The sequence below is a fragment of the Myotis brandtii genome, unplaced genomic scaffold (genome assembly GCF_000412655.1).
Source record: "Myotis brandtii unplaced genomic scaffold, ASM41265v1 scaffold453, whole genome shotgun sequence".
NCBI classification, from domain to species: domain Eukaryota; kingdom Metazoa; phylum Chordata; class Mammalia; order Chiroptera; family Vespertilionidae; genus Myotis; species Myotis brandtii.
In genome coordinates, this window is record NW_005367314.1 from 1,037,387 (window position 1) to 1,055,628 (window position 18,242).

The following is an 18,242-nucleotide window of genomic DNA, read 5'->3' on the forward strand; positions in this document are numbered from 1 at the left end:
TAAAATCTTACCACTTAGTACTACAACAAACCATTTTCAAATAACCAAATTTTCAGAGACAGGAAGTTCTTCCTTGCCTGAATGCACAATATGTAGATACTAGAGGCCTGGTGCAGGTACTCCTGAACCTGTGGAGTCCCTCAGGCTGGCCAGCAGGGATTGGCCAAGACTAGCTCTCTGACATCACCAGAGGGGTTCCAGATTGCGAGAGGGTGCAGGCCAGGCCAAGGGACCCCACTGATGTACAATCGGTACCGGGGAAGGACTGCTGGAGGGCCCATCTTGCCCAGTCCTGATCAGCCAGACCCCAGTAGCAAGCTACCTACTGGTCAGAGCATCTGCCACCTGGTGGTCAGTGTGCATCATAGTAACTCATCAAACAGTCGGACACTTCACATATTAGGCTTTTATTATATAGGATTATCATTTAGCAAATAGTAAGTTAAAACGTAGTTAGTGGAATAAGCATCACAATCAGTTTGAAAAATATTAAAGAAATCCATGCTACAAAATTATTAGACAACTTATTTTAAGAAAGAAAGTTTATTCTATTTTTTAATTTTCCCCAAAATATAACAATCAAAATGGATAAAACATGTTAACATGTTTATTGTCAAACACCTAAATTTTAAAGTGGACCTTTTGATCTAAGACGAGCAAGTCTTAAAACTCAGAATGTTGACATACTGGAAACTTAGTAGCAAATTATTTACTATTAAATAGGAGCTCACATGGCAGATTTCTCATATTCTCCAATGACATGAATTTGGTATTGAGCTATTAAGTTGAACCTTGTGCAATCATTGTCATTCAGCTTTTTTACCCTGCAAGAATGCATATGGTCCAGCCTAATTCCTGAAGTAATCCACTGTGAATCATTGCTTAGTTCAATGGCTCTGTCTATCTACCCTATCACACTAAGTCAGAACAGGAAGCAATTAACTGTCACATCTGGTTTCAGCTTTAAATTGTGGCTCCACCTCTCAGAAGTCCAGTGGTAAACTACTTAGTCTATGGTTGATCTGTGCCTTCATTTTCGCATCTGAAATATGGGAATAATAATGGAACTCAATTCAGAAAACTATTGTGAGAATTAAATATGTTCATCTACACAAGGGCCCTAAAAATAGTGATTGGCACTAGACCATATGGTTCTTATCTATTTTAATATTAACTATTATCATTAATTTTTTAAAGAAAATCCCGAGGATAGTTACCTGAAATGCTTGTGATTATGCTGATTTTAGGCTAAGGCAGCTTGACTTGAAGCAACAAGTTTTGGACCCTGAATGCAAAGAAATGACATATTTTAGGGAAGTATTAACATCATTATTAGGATAAATGAACATTAAACAGACATTGATGATTACAAACTAACTTTCCATGCTTCACACCCTTTAATACCAACTTAGTACTAGAATCTCTAGAAGGAAAATTACTGACACCCATTGTGCCCAAAGACATAAAAACATTACTGTCAAGTCATAGGAAAAAAACAGTAAATGACTCAGACATTTAGAGATAAACTCCCCCACTTCCCTGTGAAATCAAACACTTAAGTTCAACCAAATTGCAGACCAGAACTTTTAAAGAAAATGCTTAATAAATTAAGGTTCTGGTTTAATGATGTCTCTACCAAAAGATTTCAGAACTTCTGAATATTCCTATTTGAATTCATAAATGGCCCACGTTTGTAAACAGAACAAACACCACAAACATTTAACAATATGCTTCAGTGCAGCAGGAGGGGAAAAACACAAGAGCTAATTTAGGTCATTTTTTCAGACAATGCATGTAGAATAAGATTCCTGGGCCCCAGGTACAGAGTGTCCTTCAGATACAGAGACCACTGAGCCCCAGCCTGAGCAAGCCAACAACAAAGGACACTGTATATTAAAATGAAGACGACTCCAGCACCTCCTCTGCAAAGCAGGCTTCTTTGTCAGCAGCTGCACAGCACTTCTGGAAGAAAGCTGAGAAGTTCCCCATAACAGTTTTCAGTTGTTCCTCAGTTGCTTTGGGCTTGTGTTTCAACAGCTCCGCAAGTGCACTGCATTTAAATGAACCAAAACAAAACACGGAAGAGGTTACTCACAAGAAAAATGGAGATGCTTCTGCATACTTCTCCAGTCTGCAGTCTCTGACTTTCCACTAACAATAAAAAGCCACACAACTGAAAAGTCAAAAGGGTTCCATATAAAAAATATTCCCAATGAATTTCTAAAACATTAAAAAAATTTTCAAGATGTAATAAATGCTTTCAATTCATATTAATATTTCTCATATGGTGTATTCACTGCAATCTGAAAACTCTAAATATTTACTGTCATTGGTGGGATTTCAATGGGAATTGGAAGAAGGAAAGCCACTGCCTAAGTTAGTCAGAGCATTTCCATCCCATACAACAGCTCCTACTCCAGTGAACAGCACCTCACCAGATGGGCTGGCTTCATTGCGCTGTTGTTTGAGATCATAATTCTTGGAGCCAGGCAAGTCTCTGATCCTGAGGCTCAGGCTTACCACTACAAAATTCAATATTCTCATTTCCATAAGGAGGAGGAGAAAAAAGTTTACCTTCCTGGGGTTGGTGGAAGGTTCAAATAAAATCATCAATGCAAATTGCTCAATAGTAATAGTGTCAATAAATCAATAAACTCTTCCCAGATATATCTCTGGAAATTATATGTCATTACATTTAAAAAGTATTCAATTTATAGCAATGTAAGAACTAAAAATGATCCTTAACAGCTTAATTACCTTGGACTCCATTTTAAAGTTTCTAATTCAAGGATCCATATATTTTGTCTTAGAAATTGGCCCATTCAAAATAAATATGCAGGAGCCATGGGAAATAAACTATCCAAACTCATGGGACCTGGCGGTTTTCTTTCATTGACGTCTGCACAGATAAAAGTGCTAGAGAGTCGTGTGAGCACAATAAGTTTTGCAATATTCCAATTAAGTCTATGGCCATGATCAGAGCCCACCAGACAGGACAGCAACTTTATGTTGCCTATCTAACCCCTTGTGACAGTCTCAGAGAGTCTAGTCTCAGAACTCTCATTTCTAGATGTTTTTCATCCAAATTCCTTTCACAAAAGTTACATCTCAGAGGTTTTCCTTGCCTGCAGGTTGCCATAGCACAGAAAAACAACTTAAAATCATTTATGTGTAGACATATATTCTTCTAAGACTTCTATTAACTTATTTACTATCTGCACAAATGAATCAGTTAATTGTTTAGCTTTTTCAATTGAACCTGGATAAGATATTATTCTACTGCAGTCTTTATTTACATGACTATTCTTGCCTGGCCAGTGTAGTGCAGTGGTTGAGTGGCAACCAATGAACCAGGAGCTCAGTATTAGAATTCCTGATCAGGGTACATGCCTGGGTTGTGGGCTCAATCCTCAGTAGAGAGCGTGCAGGAGGTAGCCATTCGGTGATTCCCTCTTATCATTCATGCTTTATCTCCCTCTCCCTCTCCCTCTCCCTTCCTCTCTCTGAAATAAATTTTTAAAAATAAAATTATTCTGAATGATTGCTAGGCCAAATTATAATATAGTTTTGTTGTACTTTTCTTTCTTTCTTTCTTTTTTTTTTTTTTTTTTGCTAAGAAAACAAAAATCTATCCATTTTAATTTTTACACTTTTATCACTTTCAAAAGGCCAATACTTACATATTAAGGAATTTAATTACTTTTCTAAGGAATTTAATCAATACTTCATAAGAAGTCACCCATTCAATGGACAGTTCTCACTATCAAGATTACAAACATATGCAGGAATGAAATGCTCCTCACGTTTGTTTCTTGATTTGTTGCTCAGGCTCGGGAAGTGTGCATACATCTGCATGGAAGGTGAATGTTTCAGCACTAAATTCTTTGGGAACATAGGTTTCATCAACCTCCAGAGCATAAAAGCATGATGGTCTGTTCACCAATGACTCTGCACAGCATTTGGTAACTCTGTCGCTCACTGGTGACTTCTCATGTGCCACACACAAACTGTTCAGGACCTTGAACAGCTGAAGAACAGAGAATAGAGCAGAAATTCAAAAGAAGCATAATGAAAAGTTTTCTTGAACTCTACTTTCCGATGGACCAAAAAAAGTGTTGTGTTTTCATTACCAATGCTGAATGCAAGGTTGATTTGAGGGAGTGATTTACTTACTTCAAGTAATAAGGGACATTTAGAAGTCTTTTCTCTTTTAGATATGCCTACATTTGCAGAATAATCCATTTGAGAAAATAATTTATTAAAATAATTTGAGGTGACTCTTAGGTATGTATTGGATTGGGGAGAAAGCAGTCATATACTGATACATTCAGGGAAAGTCACCCCAAAAAGTAAATATATTTTCATGCCAGGATGAAACATTAAAAATTCATGGAATTTTTTTCAGAATAATTTATCATCTTTAGAATCTTATCTAAATCCTGATTCTGATAGTCAGGATAATGTAGACAATCAAGTTCTGGCTGACCCTAACACACACACACACACACACACACACACACACACACACACACACAATTAGTTCACTCTTGCTTCTGAAAGTTAATTTTGTAAATATTTCAAGGCCAAAATTCATCACTGTTGACTAATTATATTTTAAAGTACTCACATAGTCATCATAACAAGCTGTTCTTTGTGATTCGGGGAGCTTACAACACTCGCTGCCCGCTCTTGCAAGTTTTCTTGAGAAATCCACAAGAGTTGGAGTTGACACTTGGGGTAGTTTCTTTGTGTAATGAACTAAGACTCTGTAACAAAAGAGTCCATGAGTTCTCAACCAGGCAAGAAACTACTTTTTCTAGCATAGTAGGTGAAGCAGAGAACACTTAGACAAAATCAATTACAATAATTTTCCATTCATGAAGTTATCTCCACCATGAGGTAAAGTTGGGAGACCTTGTCTTAAGCAACAAGGTAAGCCTAATTTTGAATTCCACGTGTGCTATATAATCTTAGGAAAGTGATTTAGCTTACTATAATTCAGTGTAATTCATGTATTTATTAATTGCTTCTTTCTTTCAATAAAACCTACTTAGAGCTTAATATACAGGGTGGAATGAAGTAGAATTACAGTTGTTCATCTGGAAAAACACAGGCAGGTTAGGATTATTACCACAGATTTATTAACTATGTTTAGCTTACTCACAACTGTAAACCTACTCTTGCCCACCCCTGTGTAGCAGCACTGTGCTAAATTAGAAAGATATGAATGAGTTTTCTGGTCTATACAATGGGAGGATCTTTACCTGACTCAATAGGAATGGTGCAGAGATTAAATTAAAAGAGACAAAGTATGCCATCAACCTGGCACAAAGTAACAATCCTTTATTAGGAATTCCAACCACCATTGTAAGGCAGTATATGGCTGTAATCTACTCAAGGGAAGAGACTTGTTAATTATTGCTATCCCTAGCACCCACAGTTAGAAGAGTGCTGACATGACTAAGTTGAACAGTAAATATCTACCTAATGGTGTGTCCCTCCTTTGACTTTACCTCTATATGTAAGGCTCTATTAGATCAGGATATTAGTCTATCAACTCATATATTACAGTACTTTCTGAGCCATTGCTACTCAAGACAAACCATTTCTTATTCTGGAAAGCATTGTTGTCTTTTGTTTGTTCATAAACTATTCCTTAATGCTCACAGAGCATCCACAGTTCCTATATCCCAAGGAAAAGATTTTGTATTTTCCTTCCCAGTCTCAAGAGAGTAATTTTTAAAACTTCATTCAAATATAGGTCTCTTCAACCCATCAACTATTTCATCTCCCATTATCCAGTCTTTCTTATCAAAGAAGGATTAGAAATATATACTATATTTTAATGACTGAAAGTTGTATGACAGGGAGTATCTATAATAATAAAAGCATAATATATTAATTAGACCTGTCGTCCTTCCAGATGTCCTTCTGGATGAAGCTGGGGTTGTGAGGGAAACATGGGTCCCAAGTGCCTGCCAGCAGCCCGAGGGTAGCCTGGAACTCGGGTGCCAGAGGGAAGCCAGTGCCAACAGCAGGGGGAAGGAAGGCCTACTTTAGCATGAATTTCATGCATCGGGCCTCTAGTATATACATAAAGTCTTTAAAAATTACAAATTGAATAGGAAAAAAATTAGTCAAAAACAAAAATACATACACATTTTGGAAGCCATACTCTCCAAGGTTTCCTAAAACTTCACAGGTTTTTTCTACTATTTCGCGTGACTCATTCACAAGAGGCTGAAATTCATCAAGCTAAAAGATAAAAGAATTGTGTTTACAGGATTCCACCAGAGGACCAGATGCAGGTTTCTTCCTTTCTGCCCAAAGTCATATGAATAAATCTTTGATGCAAATCTTCTCAGGTACCTCCAAACTGCATAGCGTAGTGAGTAAAAATATTCAGGCTCTGCAGGGTGACTGCTGGTATTTGCTCCTTTTCTAGTTGTGGAAGTTTACTTCTGATCTCCAAGTTTTAGAAACCTCACTTTTAAGATAGGAATGAAGATGGTACTCAACTCAAAGAATTGCTCCGTAAAAACCACCTGAGCTAATGAAATGATAAGCTTACAACAGTGCTTGGTGCACAGTCATAGCTCAAGAAATTATAGCTGTGATTATAAGCATTATTTTTATTATAAAGCCAACTCTCCAGTTGGATTCTGAGCTCTCTGAAGTAAGAGATTTCACCTTCGGTCATGGATTCAGCATGGTGCCTAGCATACAGCAGGTTCTTGATAGAGGAAAAAATGACTTCCCTCTAAATCTAAACTTTGGAAACCACTACATTTGTTAAAGGTGCTAAATACCCTAAGCCTGCTAAAATCCCATATGAGCATAGCAAAATATGCTAAAAATCCTCAAGAACAGATTTCCTCTCCGTACATAATTTCTTATATACCTATTTATAAACCTTATAAAAATTTTTAAAATTTATTTAAATAAATAGATTTCACAACCTCCCTTAAGATTTTAACTCTTGATACTTCATAAACCTTGAAATCATGTAAACTCTCTTCATATTTAAATTACATCTCTTTTCATTAACATTTACATTCACCTTATCTTATTTTATTCTCAGGACCTGGAGAAAGTAGAAAGATATGGTCAAGATTTTGAAATTAGAGCTTGCTGCATTCGAATCATTTTCTCTTGACTTATCTAGGTTTTATTTACCATTCTATTGAAGTCATTCTTCCCAAAATGTTTAAGAGAACAAAATTGAAATTATCTCAAGAGAATGGCTCAATTGCATTATAGAAAATTTTGCATTCTGGCATTATTTTTCTCTCTTTTTATTGAAATCACCGAAGAGCTGCATTTCATTCTTCCTTTGAGAAACCTACCACTTTGGAATAGCATGCCTGAGCATCATCGGTGGCACAGCACTTCTCCAGTGTAGCTTCATACATCTGGGCAAGTCTCAGTAGCAATGAGACAGAGTAGTCAGGATGCCTTCTTGAGTACTCATACAAAAACCTAATCAAGATGAAAATAAAATAGACTTCATTAAACAAAGAAGCAAGAAAATCACCTAACTAACCACGAGCATGACTCATACTCCAAAGGTCTCAATCTGACTAAATCCATGCAATAAAGGTTGGTGGCCAAGGGCTAGGGGTACCTTAGGCAACTGATTAACACTATCAGAGTCTTAGTTTCCTCCTCTTTAGAATGGATGTAATAATAGAATCTAACTTATAAGGTGGATTTTGAGAAACACATGCCATAATTTATGCATAACACACACTGGCACATATTAAATGTTTGATAAATAACACCTATTATTATGTATCTATTGTTTGATTTGAACTATATCTCAAAAAGCTTCTCATAGATATAGATGATTGATAGATGTAGATAGATAGATAGATGACAGATGATAGATAGATAGATAGATAGATAGATAGATCGATAGATATTCTTACATTTTTATTTTCCTCTCTGTATGAGTGAAATCTGGAAGGGTACATAATTTTATGAAATATTATTTAGTGCACAGAATTATATCCAAAAATTGAAATTCAAAGTTAATGAGCACTTACTAACTATATATAATTATTTATTTTATCTTTTTTTTAAATCCTCACTGGAGATAACTTTTTCACTTGATTTTAGAGAGAGAGAAACATCGATGTGAGAGAGCCACTTCAATTGATAGCCTCCCCCATACACCCCAAGCAGGGCAAGGAACCTGCAACCCAGCTACGTGCCCTTGACCAGAATGCATATCCAAGACACGTTGGTTCTCCAGCAGACACTCTAACCAGGTCTGAGCCACGCATGTAAGCCAGGGCTATTTCTTTTATCTTTTAACTGAATGCTGCCTTGTCATGCTATGAAACTTCTGATCTTTACAAACAAATATAGGGCACCTGGTAGCAGACTCCATACTTCTCTTTATACTTCTATACTGCTGTCAGATACAGAGAGAGATACAGAGATATTAAGATGTATGACTTATATTTACCCATGTAAGTCATGGTACATTCAAGAAATACTATTTGAATCAATACTTGAATATTATGTATATAATTCATGTATATACATAATGTTTCTAGAGATATTCCCAGAAATATTCCTAGGGAGAAAGGAATGGGGAGGGAGAGATGATAGGAAAGTCTACATGTAACTTTGTATTCTCTTCTCTATTGATTGAGCTTTTGCCATGAGCAGGTATTATTTTATGACTATTTTTTAAAACTATTAACTTTTTCCAAAAATGTTTAAAGGCTCCTAAAAGGAAGGATGAATAAGCATTACAGGCAACAACTGTAACACCTCCAAAGGAAAGGCTAGAAGTGTTTTCTAAAGCCTCAGACTACATAAAAGCTTTGAAAGGATAATTCTTCATACACTTACTTGCCCAGGAAGTCTTCTTTTGCCTCCATATAGTTTTTGCAAACGTCCTTATTTTCAACAAAAGTACCAGATTTTACTACAGCCAGCTTAGCAGCCATGTTAGCAACCACGTTATCATCCGAATTATCACCTGTCTTCTCAGCAAGACAGTGAGATTTTTCCAACACAGGCTTATTACAGCATTCCTTCAATTTAGGAGAGATTGATGTTTGATTTTCACACATGTACTTTGTAAGATCTGCCTGTAAGTTAATTGATGAAATTTATTCAATGTGAACTGACATCATTATAGTTTTTCTCTAGACATTTATGTTGGCAGAACATGTCCTTTGTGCACACCCCCCACTGGGGATGTGCCCGCAACTAAGGTACATGCCCTTGACCAGAATCGAATCCGGGACCCCTCGGTCTGCAGGCCGACGCTCTATCCACTGAGCCAAACCGGTTAGGGCATCTACTGTATTCTAAGACCATATACATACTAACCTGCTTTCTAAGAACATTTTTAATCAATGCTCCTAAATCTGTAGATTCAGATAGCACTACTAAAATATTTCCAATTGATTAAAAATGAGTCAGTAACAATTACTTATTAATTTTATATTTCTACTGTCAAGGCACTTAAGTTTTGAAACTGAAGCCTAGTATTAGGAGGTTGGGGGAAAAAGATGAAGAGATTAAGAAGTACAAATTTGTGGTTACAGAATAATCACAGAGATGTAAATTATAGCACAGGGAATATAGTCAGTAGTATCCTAATGACTGTGTGTGGGAAATATCAGGGGTCCACTTTCTACTATAAAGCACATGATGTACTAATTACCTATGCTGTACATCTGAAACCAATACAGAATAATACTAAATATAAACAGTAATTGAAAAATAAAGCACATATATATAAAACCTAGTATTGTTTTTCCAAATATTCCCCAACATTAAGTGCAGGCATTGTGTAACCAGATAACTAAATAAAGTACAAGGGATTTTTGAAAAATTAATCAAGATCATAGTCACAGGCCCTACTTACACATGTAAAATATCTGCCTTAAATTTTCCAGAAAGTGTTCTGAGAGATTAGGATTCTGGTAATTGGTTATATATTTACATTTCGGGGGAAGATATATTATACTAAATATTTGTGTATTAAGGGAGGATATATAGAGAAAAATTACATAATTTTGAACAATGTCTTCAGGTACCAGCTCTTCTCCAACTCTACCCATGTTCTCAAAGAAGTATTCTTAGAAATCTACCTTTGCAGCTGTCCTACTTCAGTTTGAACCTTTGTTCTCAATAGAATATGACTGAAAGGGGTTACAAATTAGTGAATGTATGTATCAGATCATTTTGTGAGTGGGATAGCCAGGTTTAAGTAAATAAATAAATAAATAAATAAATAAATAACATGCCATAAGGAGGCAGGGAAAGAATTGAGTATATTAGACTTAGAAGAAATTTCAATTCACTGTCAGCTGTCACCAATTACATTAAATAGATTCATTGCACCCACTGAGCATTTTACCAAAGCAAAGTCACCAAAGAGCATTCCTTACCCAGTCGTCTGCACATTCAAGCATGTCACTTTGGCAGCATTCCTTGTGGACTTTGGTAAAATCTGTTGCCAATTTGGAAATGACCATAAAATCAGCATTAGGAAATCTCTTGCTCAGTTCAGATATGAACCTAAAAGGAAAATTTCCCATAACAATTTATTAACATGCAATATTTTATGTGAAAGCACTAGGAAAATACTACTTATAACAAGTAAATTCAGGACAAAATAAAATATGTAAATAATTTGTAAAATTCATTAGTTCATATATTAGTGCTAGTTCTAAACCAAATTATCTTTGGGCAAAATGTTTGCTTAGGGCACAATTATCCATTCTAAGTGTGTGTGATGAGTAGAAAGAAGTCAGCGATTCATGAAATTAGAAATCATAGAGGATTCTGAAAGAGATGACATCTGAGAAGCATCAGGTTTGGAGCCCATATTTGACTTCCAGATCTGACTTTACTGCTCATTAGCAGTGTGATCTTCGGAGAGTTACTTAGAATCTCTGAGCTTCAGCCATGGAGAGACACACAGCATGCTGCATCAAAGGACTGTGGTTTGAATTAGATTAGATGATGCACAGGAAAGCTCTATATAAACTGCAAAGGATCACACAAACTCCAGTTATTTTTTTATCTAATTAAAAGCCTTCCTCCTGAGTTCCAAAGGATGTTAAGAAAATAAATTTAATAACTTTTCAAGATTATAGAGTTTAACATATTTTTATCCAGAAATTAATCCAGCACAGTCTCACACCTGATCACAGATGTGAAAGGCTAATATGCACATGCTTTCACAAATTGTTTCAGACTTGCCTAAATCTGATAAACAATACTTCTTCCCCAAAATCAGTCACAGCCTGTTTAAATGTTCATTGTTTCACATTGGGGTGGTTTTGTTTAATTATTTGCTTGATTTTGTTGTGCAGATAGTAGAGGTGACAGGCAAACATAGTTGAAATGATGGTTTCTGGAGACCTTGATAAATGCCTATTTCTTTTCATTTTATCCTCTGTTTGTGATGATTAAACACAATTAATTTGTCTAATTAATTCTTGACTAACAAGTGAGGGATTGGGGTCAAGGGTGGGATTTATTGGCTCAGATGCTGAAGGATACTCCTAGAACCAGCTAAGTTATATAAAAATAGAGGCCCAGGCAACAAGAAATTAAGAACAGAGCAGGAGCTGTGAGAAAATGAAAAGTGACCTTAATGACTGAATTTAATTATCAGAACAAAAAATAAGCAGACAGTTTCAGATGACTGCAGGGGGCAATAAAATAAAATAAAAGATGCTGACTACAACTGTATAAAAATCATGGACCAATAGAATAAGATCCCTAGTCTTTACAAATAAATGGGACATAAAATACATGGTCTAGAATGACAAAAAAGATATCCTCTAAATTTTTGAGTACCTTGAGAAAATATGATTTAAAATAATGCAAATTGTCGTTTATGCTCTGATTTTTCACTTGTGTTAAATTTCTACATTTTAGACAACCAAAAAGATGTATGTAAAAGCACTCTGTAAAAACTCATAAAAATGTACAATTTTGTCAACTAAACCATTATCCTTTACATCATTTTAAAGTACAAATCTACTTTTAAAATACCATTTTTGCAAAGCCTTTTCTCCGCTATTTTGGAGCATGGAGCACTTGAATTTCCCTCTGTAAGCTGAACGCAGTACTTCTTTCCTCAAGGCATCCAACTGAAAAAGAAATAATTTTGAAAAAAAAATTTAATTTCACATGAATAAAAAGAAAAAAGAGAGAGAAAACTCATGGAGATGGTGATTAAGAGGAGTAAAAAGTGGGGGGAGGTGGAGGAGGGTACAGGAGAATAAATGGTGATGGGGAAAATGAAATAGAAAAAAAATTCTACATGAAACACCCCTTCATAAGTTCAGATGAGACTATGAAAAATTAAATTCTAAAGACATACTGTACACCTAAAATCTCAAGTACTCACTGTTGGAAAATAATTATTTTGCTATGTCGTTAGAGGAAAAATCAGTTTGGTCATAGTGGAAGCCCCTAGATAATGAACAACCAACATGGGGGCATTGCCAGGGAAAGGGGAACGGAAGGGAAAATACACTAATATCCCAGGGAATAAAATGTTACTGATTTTTTTATTTTGCATAAATTCATTGAAATCCCTCCTTCACCAACCCTCACATCAATGAACTCCCTATAGCCTGGCCAGTGCTGCTTAGTGGTTGAGCATCCACCTAGAACCAGGACATCAGGGCTCGATTCCTGGCCAGGGCACATGCCCAGGTTTTGAGATTGATCCCCAGGAAGGGGCATGTAGAAGGCAGCCGATCAATAATTCTCACTCATCTCTCCATCTTCCTTCCTCTCTGAAATCCATAAAAATATATTTAAAAATAAACACCTTATAAAACATGATGAGTGCACAATAAATATTTATAGAATGAATGACTAACCACAGGCTTCTAGAAGCAGTGAAATTCTCCACTTTGAATTTCATCCCCAATATGAAAGGTTCATAAAATTATGAACAAAAGCTGTGGCTCTTTGTTGTGCAATTTAACAAATGAGTTTCTGTATTTCACTATAAAATAAGAGGGGCTTTTAGACATATACACAGTGGTTCCTTCTATCAGATCCAAAAAGGAATAAGAATGTCAGAGGCCTTCAAAAAGGGTGAAGAATCTTTGGGGTGGGTAAGAGTAAGGAAGGCTTTTTTGAAGGTAAAGAAGTTTATATCAGAGACTTAGGTGCTCTACATAAGATGCCCCAAATCTGAGGTTTGAGTCTGAACTGGCTCTTCTGTTCTGCTGGGCATACCTTTGGGCCCAGCCTGGCATCTGCACCAGCATCTTTGCAGCATTCTGTCAAAGTTTCTTTATATGCTTGAGTATAGTACAGGAGCTCTGGGCCATAAAAGTAAGGGTATCTTCTGGCAATTTCATATATGAACCTAAATTTTTAAAAAGAAGGACAGGCAGTCTTTTTTCTATAGCAGACAGGATTGCAGGAACACTAATTATCAACATTTTCTCTAGGAATTCCAAAACCTAAAGACATCTGACTTACTAATTAAACTCAATTTGACCTTTCCTTTGTCATTTTTTATGTCATTGAAAAATCTAAACTTATATACCTATATAAAGTGTATACACACATATAAAATATTTAAGTATTGGTGATATAAGGTTATTGACTAAAATGAAGTTAATTCTGGAAATAGCAAAATATATATCTTCATAATATTTTAATACATGTCAATGTTTTTCATGCAGGTCATATCTGCCCTCATGGATTCCAACAGATCATTGATCAAATTTTTTATTGTGTAACATTTTATATCATTAAATAATATTTCTTTCTATTTGTCATTAGAACAAAAGCTTCTAAGTTTTCATATTGGAAATATTTTGTGGTAGTAATTGTTATCATTGAGTCTTAACCTATTTCATAATTTTTAAATTTGAAGCATAAGTTACTTACGTTCCCAAAACCTTCTGTTCGAATTGATGAAAGGCAGTGCATGTTGCACTGGGGTCTATTGGCGGCAGTGGAAGGATGTCCAGATCATCATCTTTGTGTTTCAGGAAGCATTGATTTCTCTCAGGTTCTTGTTTTTCACAGCACGCAGCCAGCTTGCCAAGAGATTTAACTGAACACAATTTCTCTCCCACAAGGGTGTGCTAAATGGCAGACAGAAGGTTTCAGACTGGTGGGTCATGTTTTATAGTTTGCATAACCCAAAGAACGATATTAAAAATGTAATGTACCAGTAAACCTTGCTGAGGAAGTCATATAGAAATCCACTTTTTCTCAGTGTTAGTTTCCCTTAATTTGATCATCTATGTTTCTTTTTAAGTTTGTGTTTGTTTATTGTTAATCCTCACTTGAGGATATTTTTTCCATTACTTTTCAGAGAGAGTGGAGGGGAGGGAGGAGGAGGGCAAGTGAGAGAGAGAAACATCCATGTGAGAGAGACACAGCAATTGGTTGCCTCCCACACAAGCCCCAGGGGGGGCCAGGGATTGATATGTGCTCTTTTTTTGTGTTTGGTTTTTAATCCTCATTTGAGGATATTTTTCCATTGATTTTTGGAGAGAATGGAAGAGAGAGGGAAAGACAGAGAGAAAAATGAATGTGAGAGGAACACCAGGGAGTGTGGTCGGGGAGGAACCCTCAACCAAGGTAAGTGCCCTTGACCAGAATTGAACCTGGGACCCTTGAGTTCTCAGACCAACATTCTATCTGCTGAGCCAAACAGGGTAGGGCCCAGATATGTGCTCTTGACCAGGAATCAAACCTGAGCCCTTCAGGTGCACAGTCCAATGCTCTAACCACTAAACCACTGGCTAGGCCTATCTGTAATTCTTAAGAAGTAACTGTCACACGAATAAGACAATAGGGCAACATGCCAGCCAATGGCTTTAAAGAATGAGTGTTAATCCAATTTTCACCTGAGGCTAAAGACTAGAAGCAATCATAATAAAAATCAAGGGGAAATACTCCTCTAAGAAGCAGATGAATTCACATCAGCAAAGAAAGTGTTGGGATAGTTTCTTATTTGACCTACTCCTTTGTGAAAGGTCCAACTTTTTAGTAGATACTGTTTTAAAATTGAGAAATACTACAATTCACTATATATTAATTGTTATTGCATTAAAATATAAATCTTTTTTATTTCAGAAACTGTTGTCTCAAAACCCACTGCATTAAAGGAATTATTTCCATCCCCATTCACTTTTATTATGAAAATACTTGTAATACCAGGGAAAATATACTGCTTAAGACAGAATTTATTGATTTTCAAAAATATATATTTATTATTCACATTTAGAGTCAAAATATTGTATGAAGTTAAAGTACTGATTCTGACTTCAAGGGGAGACACATACATAGAGAAATAAGAGGAGGAATAGCTTCAGTGATAAATGAAAAAAGGACTTGCCACCCTGGCTGGTATGAGTCAGTGGTCAGAGCATCAGACTGTGCACCCAAGGATTGATGGTTAGATTCCCAGTCAAGGATGCATACCTGGGTTTCAGGTTTAATCCATGGCTCGGGGGAGGTGGGGGAGGGAGGCCATGCTGGAGACAGCCAATTTATGTACCTCTCTCACATCGATGTTTTTTTTCTCTCTCTCTCTCCCTCCTGCCTTCCCTTCCACTCTCTAGAAAAAAATCCTCAGGAGAGGATTAACAACAACAAAAACCTATCTGGAAACACCAAAAGCTCAAAATCCTTTAAAACATTAATGCCCTCAGATTTGATTTGATATAAAAGTATGAATATCCTTAAAAGGGGGAATATATCGCTGTACTATTATTTTATCCAGCTAACAAAATTAGGGTAAAAATCACCCAAGTGCTTTCTGAAAATTAAAAACCATGCTATTAGTATTAGCCTCTATGAAAACAACTCAAACTTCAGATTTATAACAAAGAGACTTTCACAAATGACGAATTCATTGTGTGTGGTCTCAATAAAGAAATGCCTGAAAAGTGTGGACATAGCTAGAATGTCTCTATCACAGAAGGTACGATGGTTCTACCCATTTGTGAGTGTTTCTCTCAAATATGGTCATTTAAGTAATAACTAAGAAAGCCAAAATAGGATAAAATAGGATCTTTTCCCTTTGAAATGCTCAGGATTACTTAAAATAAAAAGTAATAATATTGAAAATCACAGTGTACTTACAAGTGACTTGCCACAATTTTCAGCTAACTCATTAAGAGCACATACATCTGCCAGGTCTGTTAGGTCATTTGCTAATTTTACAATCTCATCTAAATGGGACATCCGAAGCAACTGAGAAAAATCAACCAGCAACCTGAAGAATGGGACATAGGAAAATGTAGTATAATAAACTTTAATATAAAGTCTGTTGCTATGCTAGAGAACAAATTGTTATCAGTATATATCCCATAGTATTTTATGCATCTCACTATTATCCTGAAAAACTATTCACATCAGCAATTATCTGAGGCCTAACCAGGGATAGGTGGTTTTCCAAACAAAGAGGATATGCACTTCCACCATGTTTACATATCTATGTGAGTAGATGAACACATACAGAGTAAGAAAGCAACATGCATGCTAAGTAGATCTGTTAAGAAGAGGGGCGTTACAGAGACCCTTGGACTATTTAAGACAAACACACAACATACATCTCCTTTGATCAGGATATAGAATAAAACTGATCTTTAAAAAATAAACTATTTTTTAATTCTTTACTGGATTAAAAAAAATATTAAAATGCTCTGGAGAAACCAGAGATCTATTTGCTAGGTAAAGGAATCTGAGTGTGTGCTGGGAAAGGAACCATATTTTAAAGACTTTCCTTCCATCAAGCTTAGGTAAGAGTTCCAGAGCTACTACACTTCCCCATACAGTAGCCATCAGCCACATGTGACTATATAGTTAAATTAACTAAAATTATATACAATATACAATTTAAACTTTTGATCCTCAGTTGTGCTTTCAGCGTTTAAAGTACTCAGCCTGGCTGATGTTGCTCAGTGGTTGAGCATCGAACTATGAACCAGGAGTTCACAGTTCAATTCCAGGTCAGGGCACACGCCCTGATTGCAAGCTCAATCCTCAGGAGGCAGCTGATCAATGATTCTCTCTCATCGTTGATATCTCCCCCCCCCCCTTTTCTCTCAGAAATCAGTAAAAATATATAGTTTTTTAAAAGTACTCAACAACTATGTGTGGCCAGTGGCTACCATATTGGCCAGCATTGATATGGAATGGTCTCATCAATGTAGAAAATTCTATTAGACAATATTGTTCTTGGGTCTGGACTCTAAAGACAGGGGAAGATAAGAACTTCAGAATAATAGCATGCTGTTAGAAACATTAAATTTGATTCTTCAATATTTTAACTTACAGGCCTTTGAAAAGTTCTTTTCCCAAATCCTTATATCGATGGGCAAGCTCACTTGTAGCTGGCAGGGGGGAAAGAAGATTTGTTTAAATTTGGAAGAAAACAACTAGTTATATTACTTTTTATGTTTCTCTCCATTTCACTAGGTATTCACTTGCTCCAAATATTGGGCTCTGATTCTTTCAAAATATTTTAGGATGATGGTGAACTATTTCTTCTGCTTTTAAACAAAAGCAATATTGAATCACCAGAGATACTATTTGAAAAAAATCATTAAAATTATTAAATGTCTTTAGATTTATATTCAAACTTCAATAGACCTAAAAAGTATCTATTAAAGCTCTTAATATCTATTAACAGTTACTGAGAGAACAGTATGAAAAACTACACTAATAAAAGACTGAGATGCTAATTGACCATACCTTCACTACACCCACCAGCCAATCAGAAGAGTATGCAAATTAACCCAACAAAGATAGTCGTTAAATTTGCATACTGCAGGTGGGGTGGGCAGTGCCAGATGCCCTGCCAGATCCGGGCCGCAGATCGGAACCGTGGAGGCGGAGCTGGTGATCACCCACGGCCAGAAGCCTGAGGCCTGGGTAGGCAATCGGAGTGGGCTGGGGGTCCCCTGCTCAACCTGAAGGGGGTGGCCAGCCTGAAAACAGCTCTCAGGCCCTCACCCAGGCAGGCCAGGCACCTCAGTGGTGACCACCACACTGAAAGGGCTATGGCCAGCCTTCAAACAGCCATTGCCCCTCACCTAGCCTGGCCAGGCACCCCAGGGGGAACCCCTACTCTGAAGGAGCTGTGGCCAGGCTGCAAATAGCTATCAGCCCCTCACCCAGGCTGGCCAGGCACCCCAGCAGGACCCCCACCCTGATCCAGGACACCCTTCAGGGCAAACCAGCCAGCCCCCACCCATGCACTAGGCCTCTAT

At 36.6% G+C, this 18,242-nt stretch overlaps 1 protein-coding gene across 1 annotated transcript in view; it reads right to left on the reverse strand.

Annotated features, from left to right (window-relative positions):
* Positions 1-1,241: 1,241 nt before the first annotated feature.
* Positions 1,242-18,242, reverse strand: part of LOC102244948 (serum albumin) — a 17,698-nt gene continuing 697 nt past the window's right edge. Inside the window, exons 2-14 of the mRNA XM_005874828.1 lie at positions 17,306-17,363; positions 16,111-16,243; positions 13,900-14,099; positions 13,237-13,369; positions 12,034-12,131; positions 10,416-10,545; positions 8,863-9,104; positions 7,347-7,479; positions 6,158-6,255; positions 4,628-4,766; positions 3,804-4,027; positions 1,918-2,050; positions 1,242-1,285 (exon numbers count right to left, since the gene is read on the reverse strand). Coding sequence (XP_005874890.1) covers positions 1,244-1,285; positions 1,918-2,050; positions 3,804-4,027; positions 4,628-4,766; positions 6,158-6,255; positions 7,347-7,479; positions 8,863-9,104; positions 10,416-10,545; positions 12,034-12,131; positions 13,237-13,369; positions 13,900-14,099; positions 16,111-16,243; positions 17,306-17,363 — 1,763 coding nt within the window. The 3' untranslated portion in view covers positions 1,242-1,243. The remainder of the gene's footprint in view (positions 1,286-1,917; positions 2,051-3,803; positions 4,028-4,627; positions 4,767-6,157; positions 6,256-7,346; positions 7,480-8,862; positions 9,105-10,415; positions 10,546-12,033; positions 12,132-13,236; positions 13,370-13,899; positions 14,100-16,110; positions 16,244-17,305; positions 17,364-18,242) is intronic.